The sequence below is a fragment of the Mizuhopecten yessoensis genome, unplaced genomic scaffold (genome assembly GCF_002113885.1).
Source record: "Mizuhopecten yessoensis strain PY_sf001 unplaced genomic scaffold, ASM211388v2 scaffold10363, whole genome shotgun sequence".
NCBI lineage: Eukaryota > Metazoa > Mollusca > Bivalvia > Pectinida > Pectinidae > Mizuhopecten > Mizuhopecten yessoensis.
In genome coordinates, this window is record NW_018408509.1 from 205,828 (window position 1) to 222,751 (window position 16,924).

The 16,924-nt window shown below is 40.2% G+C and overlaps 1 protein-coding gene across 1 annotated transcript in view; it reads left to right on the forward strand.

The window, feature by feature from the left end:
- The first annotated feature begins 8,623 nt into the window (after nucleotides 1-8,623).
- LOC110460361 (SH3 domain-containing protein Dlish-like) overlaps nucleotides 8,624-16,924 on the forward strand; it is a 14,499-nt gene continuing 6,198 nt past the window's right edge. Inside the window, exon 1 of the mRNA XM_021513229.1 lies at nucleotides 8,624-8,831. Coding sequence (XP_021368904.1) covers nucleotides 8,768-8,831 — 64 coding nt within the window. The 5' untranslated portion in view covers nucleotides 8,624-8,767. The remainder of the gene's footprint in view (nucleotides 8,832-16,924) is intronic.

The window sequence follows — 16,924 nt, forward strand, 5'->3', positions numbered from 1 at the left end:
TGGGGTTGATTTAGTGTGTATATGGTGGGGTTGATTTAGTGTGTATATGTGGTAGGTCGGGGTTGATTTAGTGTGTATATGTGGTAGGTGCGCTTTGAATTAGTGTGTATATGTGGTAGGTGGGGGTTGATTTAGTGTGTATATGTGGTAGGTCGGGGGTGATTTAGTGTGTATATGTGGTAGGTGGGGGCTTGATTTAGTGTGTATATGGTGGGGGTGTGATTTGGTGTGTATATGTGTTAGGTAGGGTTTGATTTAGTGTGTATATGGTGAGGGTTGATTTAGTGTGTATTTGTTGTAGGTGGGGTTTGATTTTGTGTGTATATGTGGTAGGTGGGGGTTGTTTTAGTGTGTATATTTGTTGGGTGGGGTTTGATTTAGTGTGTATATTTGGTAGATGGGGGTTGATTTAGTGTGTATATGGGGGGGGTTTGATTTAGTGTGTATATGTGGTAGGTAGGGGTTGATTTAGTGTGTATATGTGGTAGGTAGGGTTTGATTTAGTGTGTATATGTGGTAGGTGAGATGTGGTAGGTGGAGGTTGATTTAGTGTGTATATGTGGTAGGTGGTGTTTGATTTAGTGTGTATATGTGGTAGGTGAGATGTGGTAGGTGGAGGTTGATTTAGTGTGTATATGTGGCAGATGGGGGTTGATTTAGTGTGTATATGTGGGAGGGGGAGGTTGATTTAGTGTGTATATGTGGTAGGTGGAGGTTGATTTAGTGTGTATATGTGGTAGGTGGAAGTTGATTTAGTGTGTATATGTGGTAGATGGGGATGGATTTAGTGTGTATATGGTGGGGTTGATTTAGCGTGTATATGGTGGGGTTGATTTAGTGTGTATATGGGGGGGTTGATTTAGTGTGTATATGTGGTAGATGGGGATGGATTTAGTGTGTATATGGTGGGGTTGATTTAGCGTGTATATGGTGGGGTTGATTTAGTGTGTATATGTGGTGGGTGGGGGTTGATTTAGTGTGTATTTGTTGTAGGTGGGGGCTGATTTAGTGTGTATATGTGGTAGGTGGGGGGTGATTTAGTGTGTATATGGTGGGGTTGATTTAGTGTGTATATGTGGTAGAGGGGGGTTGATTTAGTGTGTATATGTGGTAGGTAGGGTTTGATTTAGTGTGTATATGTGGTAGGTGAGATGTGGTAGGTGGAGGTTGATTTAGTGTGTATATGTGGTAGGTGGGCTTTGAATTAGTGTGTATATGTGGTAGGTGGGGGGTGTTTTAGTGTGTATATGGTGGGGGTGATTTAGTGTGTATATGTGGTAGATGGGGATGGATTTAGTGTGTATATGGTGGGGTTGATTTAGCGTGTATATGGTGGGGTTGATTTAGTGTGTATATGTGGTAGAGGGGGGTTGATTTAGTGTGTATATGTGGTAGGTGGTGTTTGATTTAGTGTGTATATGTGGTAGGTGAGATGTGGTAGGTGGAGGTTGATTTAGTGTGTATATGTGGTAGGTGGAGGTTGATTTAGTGTGTATATGTGGTAGATGGGGGTTTGATTTAGCGTGTATATGTGGTAGGTGGTGTTTGATTTAGTGTGTATATGTGGTAGGTGAGATGTGGTAGGTGGAGGTTGATTTAGTGTGTATATGTGGTAGGTGGAAGTTGATTTAGTGTGTATATGTGGTAGATGGGGGTTTGATTTAGCGTGTATATGTGGTAGGTGGTGTTTGATTTAGTGGTATTTGTGGTAGGTGGGGGTTGATTTAGTGTGTAGATGTGGTAGGTGGGGGTTGATTTAGTGTGTATTTGTGGTAGGGGGGGGTTGATTTAGTGTGTATATGGGGGGGTTGATTTAGTGTGTATATGTGGTAGATGGGGTTTGATTTAGTGTGTATATGTGGTAGGTAGGGGTTGATTTAGTGTGTATATGTGGTAGGTGGAAGTTGATTTAGTGTGTATATGTGGTAGATGGGGATTGATTTAGTGTGTATATGGTGGGGTTGATTTAGCGTGTATATGGTGGGGTTGATTTAGTGTGTATATGTGGAAGGTGGGGGTTGATTTAGTGTGTATATGTGGTGGGTCGGGGTTGATTTAGTGTGTATATGTGGTAGGTGGGTAGGTGCGCTTTGAATTAGTGTGTATATGTGGTAGGTTGGGGTTGATTTAGTGTGTATATGTGGTAGGTGGAAGTTGATTTAGTGTGTATATGTGGTAGATGGGGATGGATTTAGTGTGTATATGGTGGGGTTGATTTAGTGTGTATATGTGGTAGCTGGGGGTTGATTTAGTGTGTATATGGTGGGGTTGATTTAGCGTGTATATGTGGTAGGTCGGGGTTGATTTAGTATGTATATGTGGTAGGGGGTGGCTTGATTTAGTGTGTATATGGTGGGGGTGTGATTTGGTGTGTATATGTGTTAGGTAGGGTTTGATTTAGTGTGTATATGGTGAGGGTTGATTTAGTGTGTATATGTGGTAGGTGGAGGTTGATTTAGTGTGTATATGTGGTAGGTGGGAGTCTGATTAGTGTGTATATGTGGTAGGTGGGGTTTGATTCAGTGTGTATATGGTGGGAGTTTGATTTAGTGTGTAGGTGGGGGTTGATTTAGTGTGTATATGTGGAAGGTGGGGGTTGATTTAGTGTGTATGTGGTAGGTGGGGGTTGATTTAGTGTGTATTTGTGGTAGGTGGGGGTTGATTTAGTGTGTAGATGTGGTAGGTGGGGGTTGATTTAGTGTGTATATGGGGGGGGTGATTTAGTGTGTATATGGTGGGGTTGATTTAGCGTGTATATGGTGGGGTTGATTTAGTGTGTATATGTGGTAGATGGGGGTTTGATTTAGTGTGTATATGTGGTAGATTGGGGTTGATTTAGTGTGTATATGTGGTAGGTAGGGGTTGATTTAGTGTGTATATGTGGTAGGGGGGGATTGATTAAGTGTGTATATGTGGTAGGTGGGGTTTGATTTAGAGTGTATATGAGGTAGGTGGGGATTGATTAAGTGTGTATATGTGGTAGGTGGGGGTTGATTTAGTGTGTATTTGTTGTAGGTGGGGGCTGATTTAGTGTGTATATGTGGTAGGTCGGGGTTGATTTAGTGTGTATATGTGGTAGGTAGGGTTTGATTTAGTGTGTATATGTGTTAGGTAGGGGTTGATTTAGTGTGTATATGGTGGTGGTGATTTAGAGTGTATATGTGGTAGGTGGGGGTTGACTTAGTGTGTATATGTGGTAGGTGGGGATTGATTAAGTGTGTATATGTGGGATGTGGCGTTTGATTTAGTGTGTATTTGTGGTAGGTGGGGGTTGACTTAGTGTGTATATGTGGTAGGTGGGAGTCTGATTAGTGTGTATATGTGGTAGGTGGGGGTCTGATTAGTGTGTATATGTGGTAGGGGGGGGGTGATTTAGTGTGTATATGTGGTAGATTGGGATTGATTTAGTGTGTATATGTGGCAGGTGGGGGTTGATTTAGTGTGTATTTGTGGTAGATGGGGGTTGATTTAGTGTGTATATGGGGGTGGTGATTTAGTGTGTATATGTGGGAGGGGGGGGTTGATTTAGTGTGTATTTGTGGTAGGTGGGGGTTTATTTAGTGTGTATATGTGGTAGGTGGGGATTGATTAAGTGTGTATATGTGGGATGTGGCGTTTGATTTAGTGTGTATTTGTGGTAGGTGGGGGTTGATTAAGTGTGTATATGTGGTAGGTGGGGGTCTGATTAGTGTGTATATGTGGTAGGTGGGGATTGATTAAGTGTGTATATGTGGGATGTGGCGTTTGATTTAGTGTGTATTTGTGGTAGGTGGGGGTTTATTTAGTGTGTATATGTGGTAGGTGGGAGTCTGATTAGTGAGTATATGTGGTAGGTGGGGGTTGATTCAGTGTGTATATGGGGGGGGTTTGATTTAGTGTGGATATGTGGTAGGGGGGGTTTGATTTAGTGGGTATATGTGGTAGGTGGGGGTTGATTTCGGGTGTATATGTGGAAGGTGGGGGTTGATTTAGTGAGTATATGTGGTAGGTGGGGGTTGATTCAGTGTGTATATGGGGGGGGTTTGATTTAGTGTGGATATGTGGTAGGTGGGGGTTGATTTCGGGTGTATATGTGGAAGGTGGGGGTTGGTTTAGTGTGTATATGTGGAAGGCGGGGGATGATTTAGTGTGTATATGTGGTAGGGGGGGGTTGATTTAGTGGGTATATGTGGAAGGTGGGGGTTGATTTAGTGTGTATGTGGTAGGTGGGGGTTGATTTAGTGTGTGTATGTGGTAGGTGGGGGTTGATTTAGTGTGTATTTGTGGTAGGTGGGGGTTGATTAAGTGTGTATATGGTGGGACTTTGATTTAGCGTGTATATGTGGTAGGTGGGGGTTGACTTAGTGTGTATATGTGGTAGGTGGGAGTCTGATTAGTGAGTATATGTGGTAGGTGGGGTTTGATTTAGGGTGTATATGTGGTAGGTGGGGTTTGTTTTAGTGTGTATATGTGGTAGGTGGGAGTCTGATTAGGGTGTATATGTGGTAGGTGGGGGTTGGTTTAGTGTGTATATGTGGTAGGTGGGAGTCTGATTAGTGTGTATATGTGGTAGGTGGGAGTCTGATTAGTGTGTATATGTGGTAGGTGGGGGTCTGATTAGTGTGTATATGTGGTAGGTGGGGATTGATTAAGTGTGTATATGTGGGATGTGGCGTTTGATTTAGTGTGTATTTGTGGTAGGTGGGGTTTAATTTAGTGTGTATATGTGGTAGGTGGGGGTCTGATTAGTGTGTATATGTGGTAGGGGGGAGTCTGATTAGTGTGTATATGTGGTAGGTGGGGATTGATTAAGTGTGTATATGTGGGATGTGGCGTTTGATTTAGTGTGTATTTGTGGTGTGTGGTGGTTGATTTAGTGTGTATTTGTGGTAGGTGGGGGTTGATTAAGTGTGTATATGTGGTAGGTGGGGGTTGATTTAGTGTGTGTGTATGGTGGGGGTTGATTTAGTGTATATATGTGGTAGGTTGGAGTTGATTTAGTGTGTATATGTGGTAGAAGGGGGCTAATTAAGTGTTTATATGTGGTAGGTGGGGTTTTTGATTTAGTGTGTATATGTGGTAGGTGGGAGTTTAGGGTTTGGTATAGCAAATTTAGACTATAATCAGCCCTACTACAGGTGAAAGTTGCCAGTATGTTCCCTGTCATCACTACACTAAGGTCGAATTTCACACTGAATAACAGTTTTCTCTCTTATATATCTTTTGAAAGCACATTTTGATAATTTTTCCTGAATGTCATCTTCTTGGGACAAAAACACCCATTTAATCGTGTCAAGAATACATAAATTTGTACGTTTTTTACGTCGAAAATTCCCAATTACTGGAAAAGACCCTCTGTACACATGGACTTTATGAACAGCGCTAGGTCAACGCCAGCTTTACACGGAAGCTGAAATATGTATCCTGTGTTCTGTTACTAGGCATTAAACATGAGCAAGTGCATGGACTCATAATTCACGGAGAACACGCCCGTTTTCCTACTATTGTAGGTATTGATGGGCTGTATAGAGCACACCAGGAAAAAACACTAAGAAAACCTACATGTGTTGTATTTAACAGCCTTCTAAATCTGGCACCGCTGATTCTTGTCGGTACACATATATAAGGACTTCAAGAGTCAATGATCAACTTTGTTTTACGGTTACAATAATGACGAAACTCGTATTTTGATAGATATGTTACACGCCCACCCTTCGTTTTGTAGATAGTCGCTGTTACAACGAACTGTAAAGCATGATCCCTTTTCAATTATTTCACTCAAAAACTATCAGTGTCAAAAATGGGGTTCTGGTTTGTTTCGATTAGATTTGACATTATCTTGATGCAATTATTACCGTCACTTCACATTGATTGGTTCAAATATATTTACTGCCAAAAATAATGAACAATAGATTGGGCACGAGTTATCCCTTGTAAATACCTGGAGTTCCATTTGGCTTACATTTACCTGCCCTTTTGATCACGTGGACTTACTCCTGAGGTTCTCTAGCTACCTACCATCTGGGTAACCTTTGTTTTTCTCTCTTGATTATCTTTGCCTTTTCTCTTATACTATTTTCCTTCCCTCTATAACCTACTCTTTTGGTTACCTTTGCCTGTCATATTGTTTACATTTTAGTTATATCTGCCTCTCCACTTGGTTACCTTTTCCTATCGTCTTGGTAACCTTTGCCTATCCTCTAGGTTACCTTTGCCTATCCCCTTGGTTACCTTTGCCTATCCTCTGGGTAACCTTTGCCTATTCTCTAAGTTACCCTTGCCTATCCAATTTGTTACCTTTGCCTATCCCCTTGGTTATCTTTGCCTACTATCTCAGTTACCTTGGCCTATTCTCTTGTTTACCTTTGCCTATCCTCTTGGTTACCGTTGCCTATTCTCTTGGTTACCTTTGCCTATTCTCTTGTTTACCTTTTCCAATCCTCTACGTTACCATTGCCTATCCTCTTGGTTACCTTTGCTTATTCTCTTGGTTACCGTTGTCTATCCTCTTGGTTACCTTTGCCTATACTCTTGGTTACCGTTGCCTTTTTTCTTGGTTACCTTTTCCAATCCTCTGGGTTACCGTTGTCTACCTACCTACCATCTGGGTAACCGTTGTTTTTCTCTCTTGGTTAACTTTGCCCTTTCTCTTATACTATTTTCCTTCCCTCTATAACCTACTCTTTTGGTTACCTTTGCCTGTCATATTGTTTACATTTTAGTTATATCTGCCTCTCCACTTGGTTACCTTTTCCTATCGTCTTGGTAACCTTTGCCTATCCTCTAGGTTACCCTTGCCTATCCCATTTGTTACCTTTGCCTATCCCCTTGGTTATCTTTGCCTACTATCTCAGTTACATTGGCCTTTTCTCTTGTTTACCTTTTCCAATCCTCTTCGTTACCGTTGCCTATCCTCTTGGTTACCTTTGCTTATTCTCTTGGTTACCGTTGTATATCCTCTTGGTTACCTTTGCCTATACTCTTGGTTACCGTTGCCTATTCTCTTGGTTACCTTTTCCAATCCTCTGGGTTACCGTTGCCTTTTTCTATTGGTTACCTTGACCTATTATCTTGGTTACCTTTGCCTATCATCTTGGTTACCGTTGCCTTTTCTCTTGATTACCGTTGCCTATTCTCTTGGTAACCTTTGCCTATCCTCTTGGTTACCGTTACCTATTATCTTGGTTACCTTTGCCTATCATCTTGGTTACCGTTCCTTTTCTCTTGGTTACCGTTACCTATTATCTTGGTTACCTTTGCCTATCCTCTTGGTTACCGTTGCCTATCCTCTTGGTTACCTATCTTTTGCTACACTCTTTACTTTTGTTTATACTCTTCAGAGAAACGCTGTTTGCCAACACGGTCATCGTTTTAAGAATGGCAATGACCTTTCCTGCCTTCGCTTAGGGAAACAATGACTACACTCAGGGTAACAAAGACCTTCCTTAACTTCCATGAGAGAAGCGTTGACCTTCTTTAACTTCCCTAAGAGAAGCGTTGATGTACTAAATCAACGACTGTATTCTGTTGAAGGGTGTCTTGGTATCTCGGGAGTTGGGATGGGGTAGTGATCCATTAACAGAAAGTATTACCGGCACTAGATGAAATGTTACAGTTATTCCCGTGTGAGCTGGATCTGTACAACCCACCTTTACTTAGTACGAATAATTACAGAGTCGTTCTGATACACTGAAAGGATGTTTAATTCAGCACTTAAACGCTTAGATCACAATCTTAAGTGTTTGCCAAAGTTACCTTGCTGTTTTGTCGTTATTCTGTGTCTCTATGTGATCAACTACGCCATGAATAAAATTAATATTTTGAAGGACTTTTCTTTATTCTGTTTTGACTCGTGCAAACTTGTATTGATCTGTAACAACCCCAACCGTCCTGACGCTAGTCCGTGGACACAAGCTTATTTGTTAATATTACATAAAACAGCCCCGTAGTCCATTGTATATCCCAAAAGAACGGAAACGTCAATGCGCCTAAATATATATTTACGATGTATGCATTCGCCAGACAGAATGTATCAATATAGGGATTTGAATGGAACTAAAAGCCAAGGATATCAAAGAAAACAACCCTTAATTTTGATATTGAAATTCAAATATATATTTGTATGCAGACGAGTAAAAAGTTGAGCATACAGAGCTACACTACGTAAGTGTAATTGGGTATTTGTGATCAGATATCAGTGTTGGGTTTCCCATGTCGATACACATCTTTGCTGTACCTGTATACAAGTTACTAATGAATTGTATTTACTGCCACAAAGCTTGTGTGACGTAAGTAGGGTATATATCACCGTAACAATAGGTCTGTGCTCGTCCACCTTAGCCAGGTCTTTAATAGATGTACGGGCGTCAAACACAGGGCCACGTAAATACTTCTGTTTACATTAGTATGAGTATCAATTAAGGGGTTTAAGCCCACAAAGCGACGATAAGAACCACATAAGGACTTTAATCAGACGGAATTCCTATGTAACGTATATATAAAACAGATCTGTGACTTTTGGCGAATACCTATTGGCTGTATAGGATACTTGAACCTCTACATTCTTTTAATACACCCATATACATATTCACGATACGAGCAAACACAATGGAACGGACGGTCGCATTCTCCGGGAGCACCCAGTTGAGAAGAGTATTGTGAATCAGTGCCTTAAAGCTGTGCTTAACTTATTACAGTTAAACGATATATAGGAAGGCTGATGTAGACCGTAAACAAGGACACCTACACATGACGTATAGTTGCGGGTTCATTAAGCGCATCCTAGCTGATGGCGTTTCTTTGTCCCAGTCGGGTAGGCAGGAAAACTAAAGTGAGAACACCAAAGAAGAAAGGTAATTTATCTTGTGTACTTTACACAAATCACTTACTAATGAATGACAAGTTATAATGGATAAAATTTCACAGTAAATAAGGGTAATCTTTATCAGGGGTGATACTGAGGAAGGGAAATTGGATTTAACTAGACTTGAACCAGTTACTCAAACTACATGTAATGCTTTTTAGATCATGAATTTGAAATGAGCTAATTTAATTGAATAATTTAAATATCTAGACAGTTGACATAACAAGTTGGCTTTCCATTACACTGAGTACTGATCGTGTGTTTTAGTGAAATGTGGGAGTCGTTTATTTCTTGTTTCAATATAAACATAAACAGTATAATGAGTACACAAGTACTAATTAAACCCAATAATCGAAGTTACTTTCATTTCGTCAATATGTCAACAGTACCTGTTAACTCCATCACTGCGTTTGTCCTAATATTGTTATATGAGTGCTGTAGACATAGCGACCTGATCATAAGTCCAGAATATTCTCATCGTAATGGAAATTACGGTCGGAGTAAACTAGTCTAGATATCGAAAAAGTTGGATACAATTTAGGTAAAGGTACAGTTAAGGAAAAGGTACGGTTTAGAATTAAAACGAAATGTAAAACATTGGATACAGTTTAGGCAAAGGAACAGTTTAGTATTAACACGAAACGTAAAACATTGAATACAGTTTAGGCAAAGGAACAGTTCAGTATTAACACGAAACGTAAAACATTGAATACAGTTTAGGTAAAGGTACAGTTTAGTATTAACGCGAAACGTAAAACATTGAATACAGTGTAGGCAAAGGAACAGTTTAGTATTGACACGAAACGTAAAACATTGAATACAGTCTAGGTAAAGGTACAGTTAAGGAAAAGGTACGGTTTAGAATTAAAACGAAATGTAAAGCATTGGATACAGTTTAGGCAAAGGAACAGTTCAGTATGAACACGAAACGTAAAACATTGAATACAGTTTAAGTAAAGGTACAGTTTAGTATTAACACGAAACGTAAAACATTGGATACAGTCTAGGTAAAGGTACAGTTTAGTATTAACACGAAACGTAAAACATTGAATACAGTCTAGGTAAAGGTACAGTTAAGGTAAAGGTACAGTTTAGTATTAACACGAAACGTAAAAAATTGGATGCAGTTTGGGCAAAGGAACAGTTTAGTATTAACACGAAACGTAAATCATTGAATACAGTTTAGGTAAAGGTACAGTTTATTATAAACACGAAACGTAAAACATTGAATACAGTTTAGGTAAAGGGACAGTTTAGTATAAACACGAAACGTAAAACATTGAATACAGTTTAGGTAAAGGTACAGTTTAGTATAAACACGAAACGTAAAACATTGGATACAGTTTAGGCAAAGGAACAGTTTAGTATTAACACGAAACGTAAAACATTGGGTACAGTTTAGGTAAAGGAACAGTTTAGTATTAAAACGAAACGTAAAACATTGGATACAGTTTAGGTAAAGGTACAGTTTAGTATTAACACGAAAGGTAAAACATTGGATACAGTTTAGGTAAAGGACAGTTTAGTATTAACACGAAACGTAAAACATTGGATACAGTTTAGGTAAGGGTCAGTTTAGTATTAACACGAAACGTAAAATATTGGATACAGTTTAGGTAAGGGACAGTTTAGTATTAACCCGAAACGTAAAACATTGGTTACAGTTTAGGTAAAGGAACAGTTTTGTATTAACACGAAACGTAAAAAATTGGATACAGTTTAGGTAATAGAACAATTTAGTATTAACACGAAAGGAAAAACATTGGATACACTTTAAGTAAGGGAGAGTTTAGTATTAACACGAAAGGTAAAACATTGGATACAGTTGAGGTAAGGGACAGTTTAGAATTAACACGAAACGTAAAACATTGGATACACTTTAAGTAAGGGACAGTTTAGTATTAACACGAAACGTAAAACATTGGATACAGTTTAGGTAATAGAACAGTTTAGTATTAACACGAAACGTAAAACATTGGATACAGTTTAGGTAAGGGACAGTTTAGTATTAACACGAAACGTAAAAAATTGGATACAGTTTAGGTAAGGGACAGTTTAGTATTATCACGAAACGTAAAACATTGGATACAGTTAAGGTAAGGGACAGTTTAGTATTAACACGAAACGTAAAACATTGGATACAGTTTAGGTAAGGGACAGTTTAGTATTATCACGAAACGTAAAACATTGGATGCAGTTAAGGTAAGGGACAGTTTAGTATTAACACGAAACGTAAAGCATTGGATACCGTTTAGGCAAGGGACAGTTTAGTATTAACACGAAACGTAAAAAATTGGATACAGTTTAGGTAAGGGACAGTTTAGTATTAATACGAAACGTAAAACATTGGATACAGTTTAGGGAAGGTACAGTTTAGTATTAACACGAAACGTAAAACATTGGATACAATTTAGGTAAGGGAACAGTTTAGTATTAACACGAAACGTAAAACATTGGATACAGTTTAGGTAAAGGTACAGTTTAGTATTAACAGGAAACGTAAAACATTGGATACAGTTTAGGTAAAGGAACAGTTTAGTATTAACACGAAACGTAAAACATTAATATAGTTTAGGTAAGGGACAGTTTAGTATTAACACGAAACGTAAAACATTGAATCCAGTTTAGGTCAAGGGTCGGTTTAGTGTTAACACGAAACGTAAAACATTGAATACAGTTTAGGTCAAGGGTCGGTTTGGTATTAACACGAAACGTAAAGCATTGGATACAGTTTAGGTAAGGTACAGTTTAGTATTAACACGAAACTTAAAACATTGGGTACAGTTTAGGTAAGGTACAGTTTAGTATTAACACGAAACGTAAAACATTGAATACAGTTTAGGTCAAGGGTCGGTTTAGTATTAACACGAAACGTAAAACATTGGATACAGTTAAGGTAAGGGACAGTTTAGTATTAACACGAAACGTAAAACATTGAATACAGTTTAGGTCAAGGGTCGGTTTAGTATTAACACGAAACGTAAAACATTGGATACAGTTTAGGTAAGGGAACAGTTTAGTATTAACACGATACGTAAAACATTGAATATTTCTCTGAGTTTCTAAAACAACTCGTGGTTCCTGGTTTTGTGTAAATGAAACAATTTATAGTTCCTGGTTGCGAAATATTTATACTAATACAAATCCTTGCTGTGATCCTTTCACTTGGGTAAGAACCAATGTTTGAGGTCACTGTTGCGCCTGGGTGAGCGGATGCTACGTAAGGTATCTTCTCCTTTGACTGTACATATACTTCTAGAGGTCATTGTTGTGCCTGGGTGAGCGGATGCTACGTAAGGTACCGTGTCCTGTGTGCTATCAGTAGTTGCCATCTCGGTACTCCTGTTACCCAGACCGCGGGACCAGCTACGGTTTATATACCAGATGTACGGCAGGTTTATGTCGCCGCTATCAATGTCATATGAGGAACTATTAAGACTCACTTAAAACTATTTCAAACGAACCTTTCCGCGAAAAGCGAATACAGAAACACATTGCTACAATAGTTGGAATATATACGAGTCACCGAGGGTACCTGTTAATTTATTACAGCTATATCTGGACCTATTCTGTGGCGTTCAGAGTTATTTTACACGTTTTAAGGGCTTATTTCTCATGTCCTTGTGTGAAAAACCAGTAACGTTAATATCTGGGGCCGCAGAACAGGGAGTGATGAACCAGGATTGAATTCATACAGCTAATATATGTTGTGCATACAATGGTGTGATGGATCGCACTACTGTAGGCTAATTATTCCCGAGTCCGACAGAGTACACGTATGGTATACGTACTTATGTCCGATATAGGTACTGGGGATACCAGGTATGGTACTTATGTCCGATATAGGTACTGGGGATACCAGGTATGGTACTTATGTCCAATAGGTACTGGGGATACCAGGTATGGTACTTATGTCCGATATAGGTACTGGGAATACCAGGTATGATACTTATGTCCGATATGGGTACTGGGGTTACCAGGTATGGTACTTATGTCTAATATACAAATGTAGGTACTTGGGATACCAGGTATGGTACTTATGTCTAATATACAAATGTGGGTACTGGGGATACCAGGTATGGTACTTATGTCTAATATACAGATGTGGGTACTGGGGATACCAGGTATGGTACTTATGTCCGATATACAAATGTAGGTACTTGGGATACCAGGTATGGTACTTATGTCTAATATACAGATGTAGGTACTGGGGATACCAGGTATGGTACTTATGTCCGATCTAGGTTCTGGGGATACCAGGTATGGTACCTATGTCCGATATAGGTACTGGGGATACCAGGTATGGTACTTATGTCTAATATACAAATGTAGGTACTGGGGATACCAGGTATGGTACTTATGTCCGATCTAGGTACTGGGGATACCAGGTATGGAACTTATGTCCGATATAGGTACTGGGGATACCAGGTATGGTACTTATGTCCGATCTAGGTTCTGGGGATACCATGTATGGTACCTATGTCCGATATAGGTACTGGTGATACCAGGTATGGTACTTATGTCCGATCTAGGTACTGGGGATACCAGGTATGGAACTTATGTCCGATATATGTACTTGGGATACCAGGTATGGTACCTATGTCCAATATAGAGGTACTGGGGATACCAGGTATGGTACTTATGTCCGATAGGTACTGGGGATACCAGGTATGGTCCTTATGTCCGATCTAGGTTCTGGGGATACCAGGTATGGTACCTATGTCCGATATAGGTACTGGAGATACAAGGTTTTGTATTTATGTCCGATATACAAATGTAGGTACTGGGGATACCAGGTATTATGTCCGATATACAAATATAGGTACTGGGGATACCAGTAGGTACTGGGAATACCAGGTATGATACTTATGTCCGATATGGGTACTGGGGTTACCAGGTATGGTACTTATGTCTAATATACAAATGTAGCTAATATACAGATGTGGGTACTGGGGATACCAGGTATGGTACTTATGTCCGATAGGTACTGGGGATACCAGGTATGGACCTTGTGTCCGATATAGGTACTGGGGATACCAGGTATGGAACTTATGTCCGATGTAGGTACTGGGGATACCAGGTATGGTACCTATGTCCAATATAGGTAATGGAGATACAAGGTTTTGTACTTATGTCAGATATACAAATGTAGGTACTGGGAATACCAGGGATGGAACTTATGTCTGATATACAAATATAGGTACTGGGGATACCAGGTATGGTAATTATGTCTAATATACAAATGTAGGTACTGGGGATATCAGGTATGGTACTTATGTCCGATCTAGGTACTGGGGATACCAGGTATTGAACTTATGTCCGATATAGGTACTGGGGATACCAGATATGGTACTTATGTCCTATAAAGGTACTGGGGCTATCAGGTATGGTACCTATGTCCGATATAGGTACTGGGGATAACAGGTATGGTACTTATGTCTAATATACAAATTTAGTTACTGGGGATACCAGGTATGGTACTTATGTCCGATCTAGGTACTGGGGATACCAGGTATGGAACTTATGTCCGATATAGGTACTGGGGACACCAGGTATGGTACCTATGTCCAATATAGGTAATGGAGATACAAGGTTTTGTACTTATGTCAGATATACAAATGTAGGTACTGGGAATACCAGGTATGGAACTTATGTCCGATATATGTACTTGGGATACCAGGTATGGTACCTATGTCCAATATAGGTAATGGAGATACAAGGTTTTGTACTTATGTCAGATATACAAATGTAGGTACTGGGAATACCAGGTACGGAACTTATGTCCGATATACAAATATAGGTACTGGGGATACCAGGTATGGTCCTTATGTCCGATATAGGTACTGGGGATACCAGGCATGGTACTTATGTCCGATATAGGTACTGGGGATACCAGGTACGGTACTTATAGACTGCGGATACCAGGTATGGTACTTATGTCTAATATACAAATGTAGGTACTGGGGATACCAGGTATGGTACGTATAGGTATGGTACTTATGTCCGATAGGTTCTGGGGATACCAGGTATGGTACGTATGACCGATATAGGAACTGGGGATACCAGGTATTTTCCTTATGGTACGGAAGATATCAGGTATGGTACTTATGTCCGATAGGTTCTGGGGATACCAGGTATGGTACGTATGTGCGATATAGGTACTGGGGATAGCAGGTATGGTACGTATGTCCGATATAGGTACTGGGGATACCAGGTATTTTCCTTATGGTACAGAAGATATCAGGTATGGTACTTATGTACTGGGGATACCAGGTATGGTACGTATGTCCGATATAGGTACTGGGGATACCAGGTATTTTCCTTATGGTACAGAAGATATCAGGTATGGTACTTATGTACTGGGGATACCAGGTATGGTACTTATGTCTAATATACAAATGTAGGTACTAGGGATACCAGTTATGGTACTTATGTACTGGGGATATCAGGTATGGTGCTTATACCAGGTATGGTACTTATGTCCGATAGGTACTGGGGATACCAGGTATGGTACCTATGTCCGATATAGGTACTGGGGATACCAGGTATGGTACTTATGTGCGATATAGGTACTGGGGATACCAGGTATGGTACGTATGTCAGATATAGGTACTGGGGATACCAGGTATGGTACTTATGTCCGATATAGGTACTGGGGATACCAGATATGGTACTTATGTCCTATAAAGGTACTGGGGCTGTCAGGTATGGTACCTATGTCCGATATAGGTACTGGGGATACCACGTATGGTACTTATGTCCGATATAGGTACTGGGGATACCAGGTATGGTACTTATGTCTAATATACAAATTTAGGAACTGGGGATACCAAGTATGGTACTTATGTCCTATAAAGGTACTGGGGCTATCAGGTATGGTACCTATGTCCGATATAGGTACTGGGGATACCAGGTATGGTACTTATGTCTAATATACAAATTTAGTTACTGGGGATACCAGGTATGGTACTTGTGTCAAATATACAAATTTAGTTACTGGGGATACCAGGTATGGTACTTGTGTCAAATATACAAATTTAGTTACTGGGGATACCAGGTATGGTACTTATGTCCGATATAGGTACTGGGGATACCAGGGATGGTACCTATGTCCGATATAGGTACTGGGGATACCAGGTATGGTACCTATGTCCGATATAGGTACTGGGACTATCAGGTATGGTACTTTTGTCCGATATAGGTACTGGGGCTATCAGGTATGGTACTTATGTCCGATCTAGGTACAGGGGATACCAGGACTAGGTACAGGGGATACCAGGAATGGTTCTCATTTCTGATATAGGTACAAGGGATAACAGGTACATGTATGTAGTGGCATCACGCTAACAAGCGGACGACGTCAGAGGCTGGACCCCACACGGATCAGATACCAATCACAACTGATCGAGGTCACACGTTATTGCTTCAATGCATCCTCAGAAGAATCCAACGAAGGATAATAAAATACTACCTAATAAATTATTAACTACACTCGTACACAAACACAGAAAGTAGCACGCATCCTAACAAATATGTACAACGATATGGTACACAGAGGTTTCATCCCGAGTAGTCCCCTACATCTACATTCACGATATTACAATGGGGGCTCAACCCGAGTAGTCTCAACACCTACATACACGATATTACAATGGGGGCTCAATCCGAGTAGTCACCTACACCTACATACACGATATTACAATGGGGGTTCAACCCGAGTAGTCTACTACACCTACATACACATATGGTACACAGAGGTTTCATCCCGAGTAGTACCCTACATCTACATTCACGATATTACAATGGGGGCTTAACCCGAGTAGTCTCAACACCTACATACACGATATTACAATGGGGGCTCAACCCGAGTAGTCTCTACACCTACATACCCGATATTACAATGGGGGCTCAACCCGAGTAGTCTCTACACCTACATACCCGATATTACAATGGGGGCTCAACCCGAGTAGTATCTACACCTACATACACGATATTACAATGGGGGCTCAACCCGAGTGGTCTCTACACCTACATACTCGATATTACAATGGGGGCTCAACCCGAGTAGTCTACTACATCTAC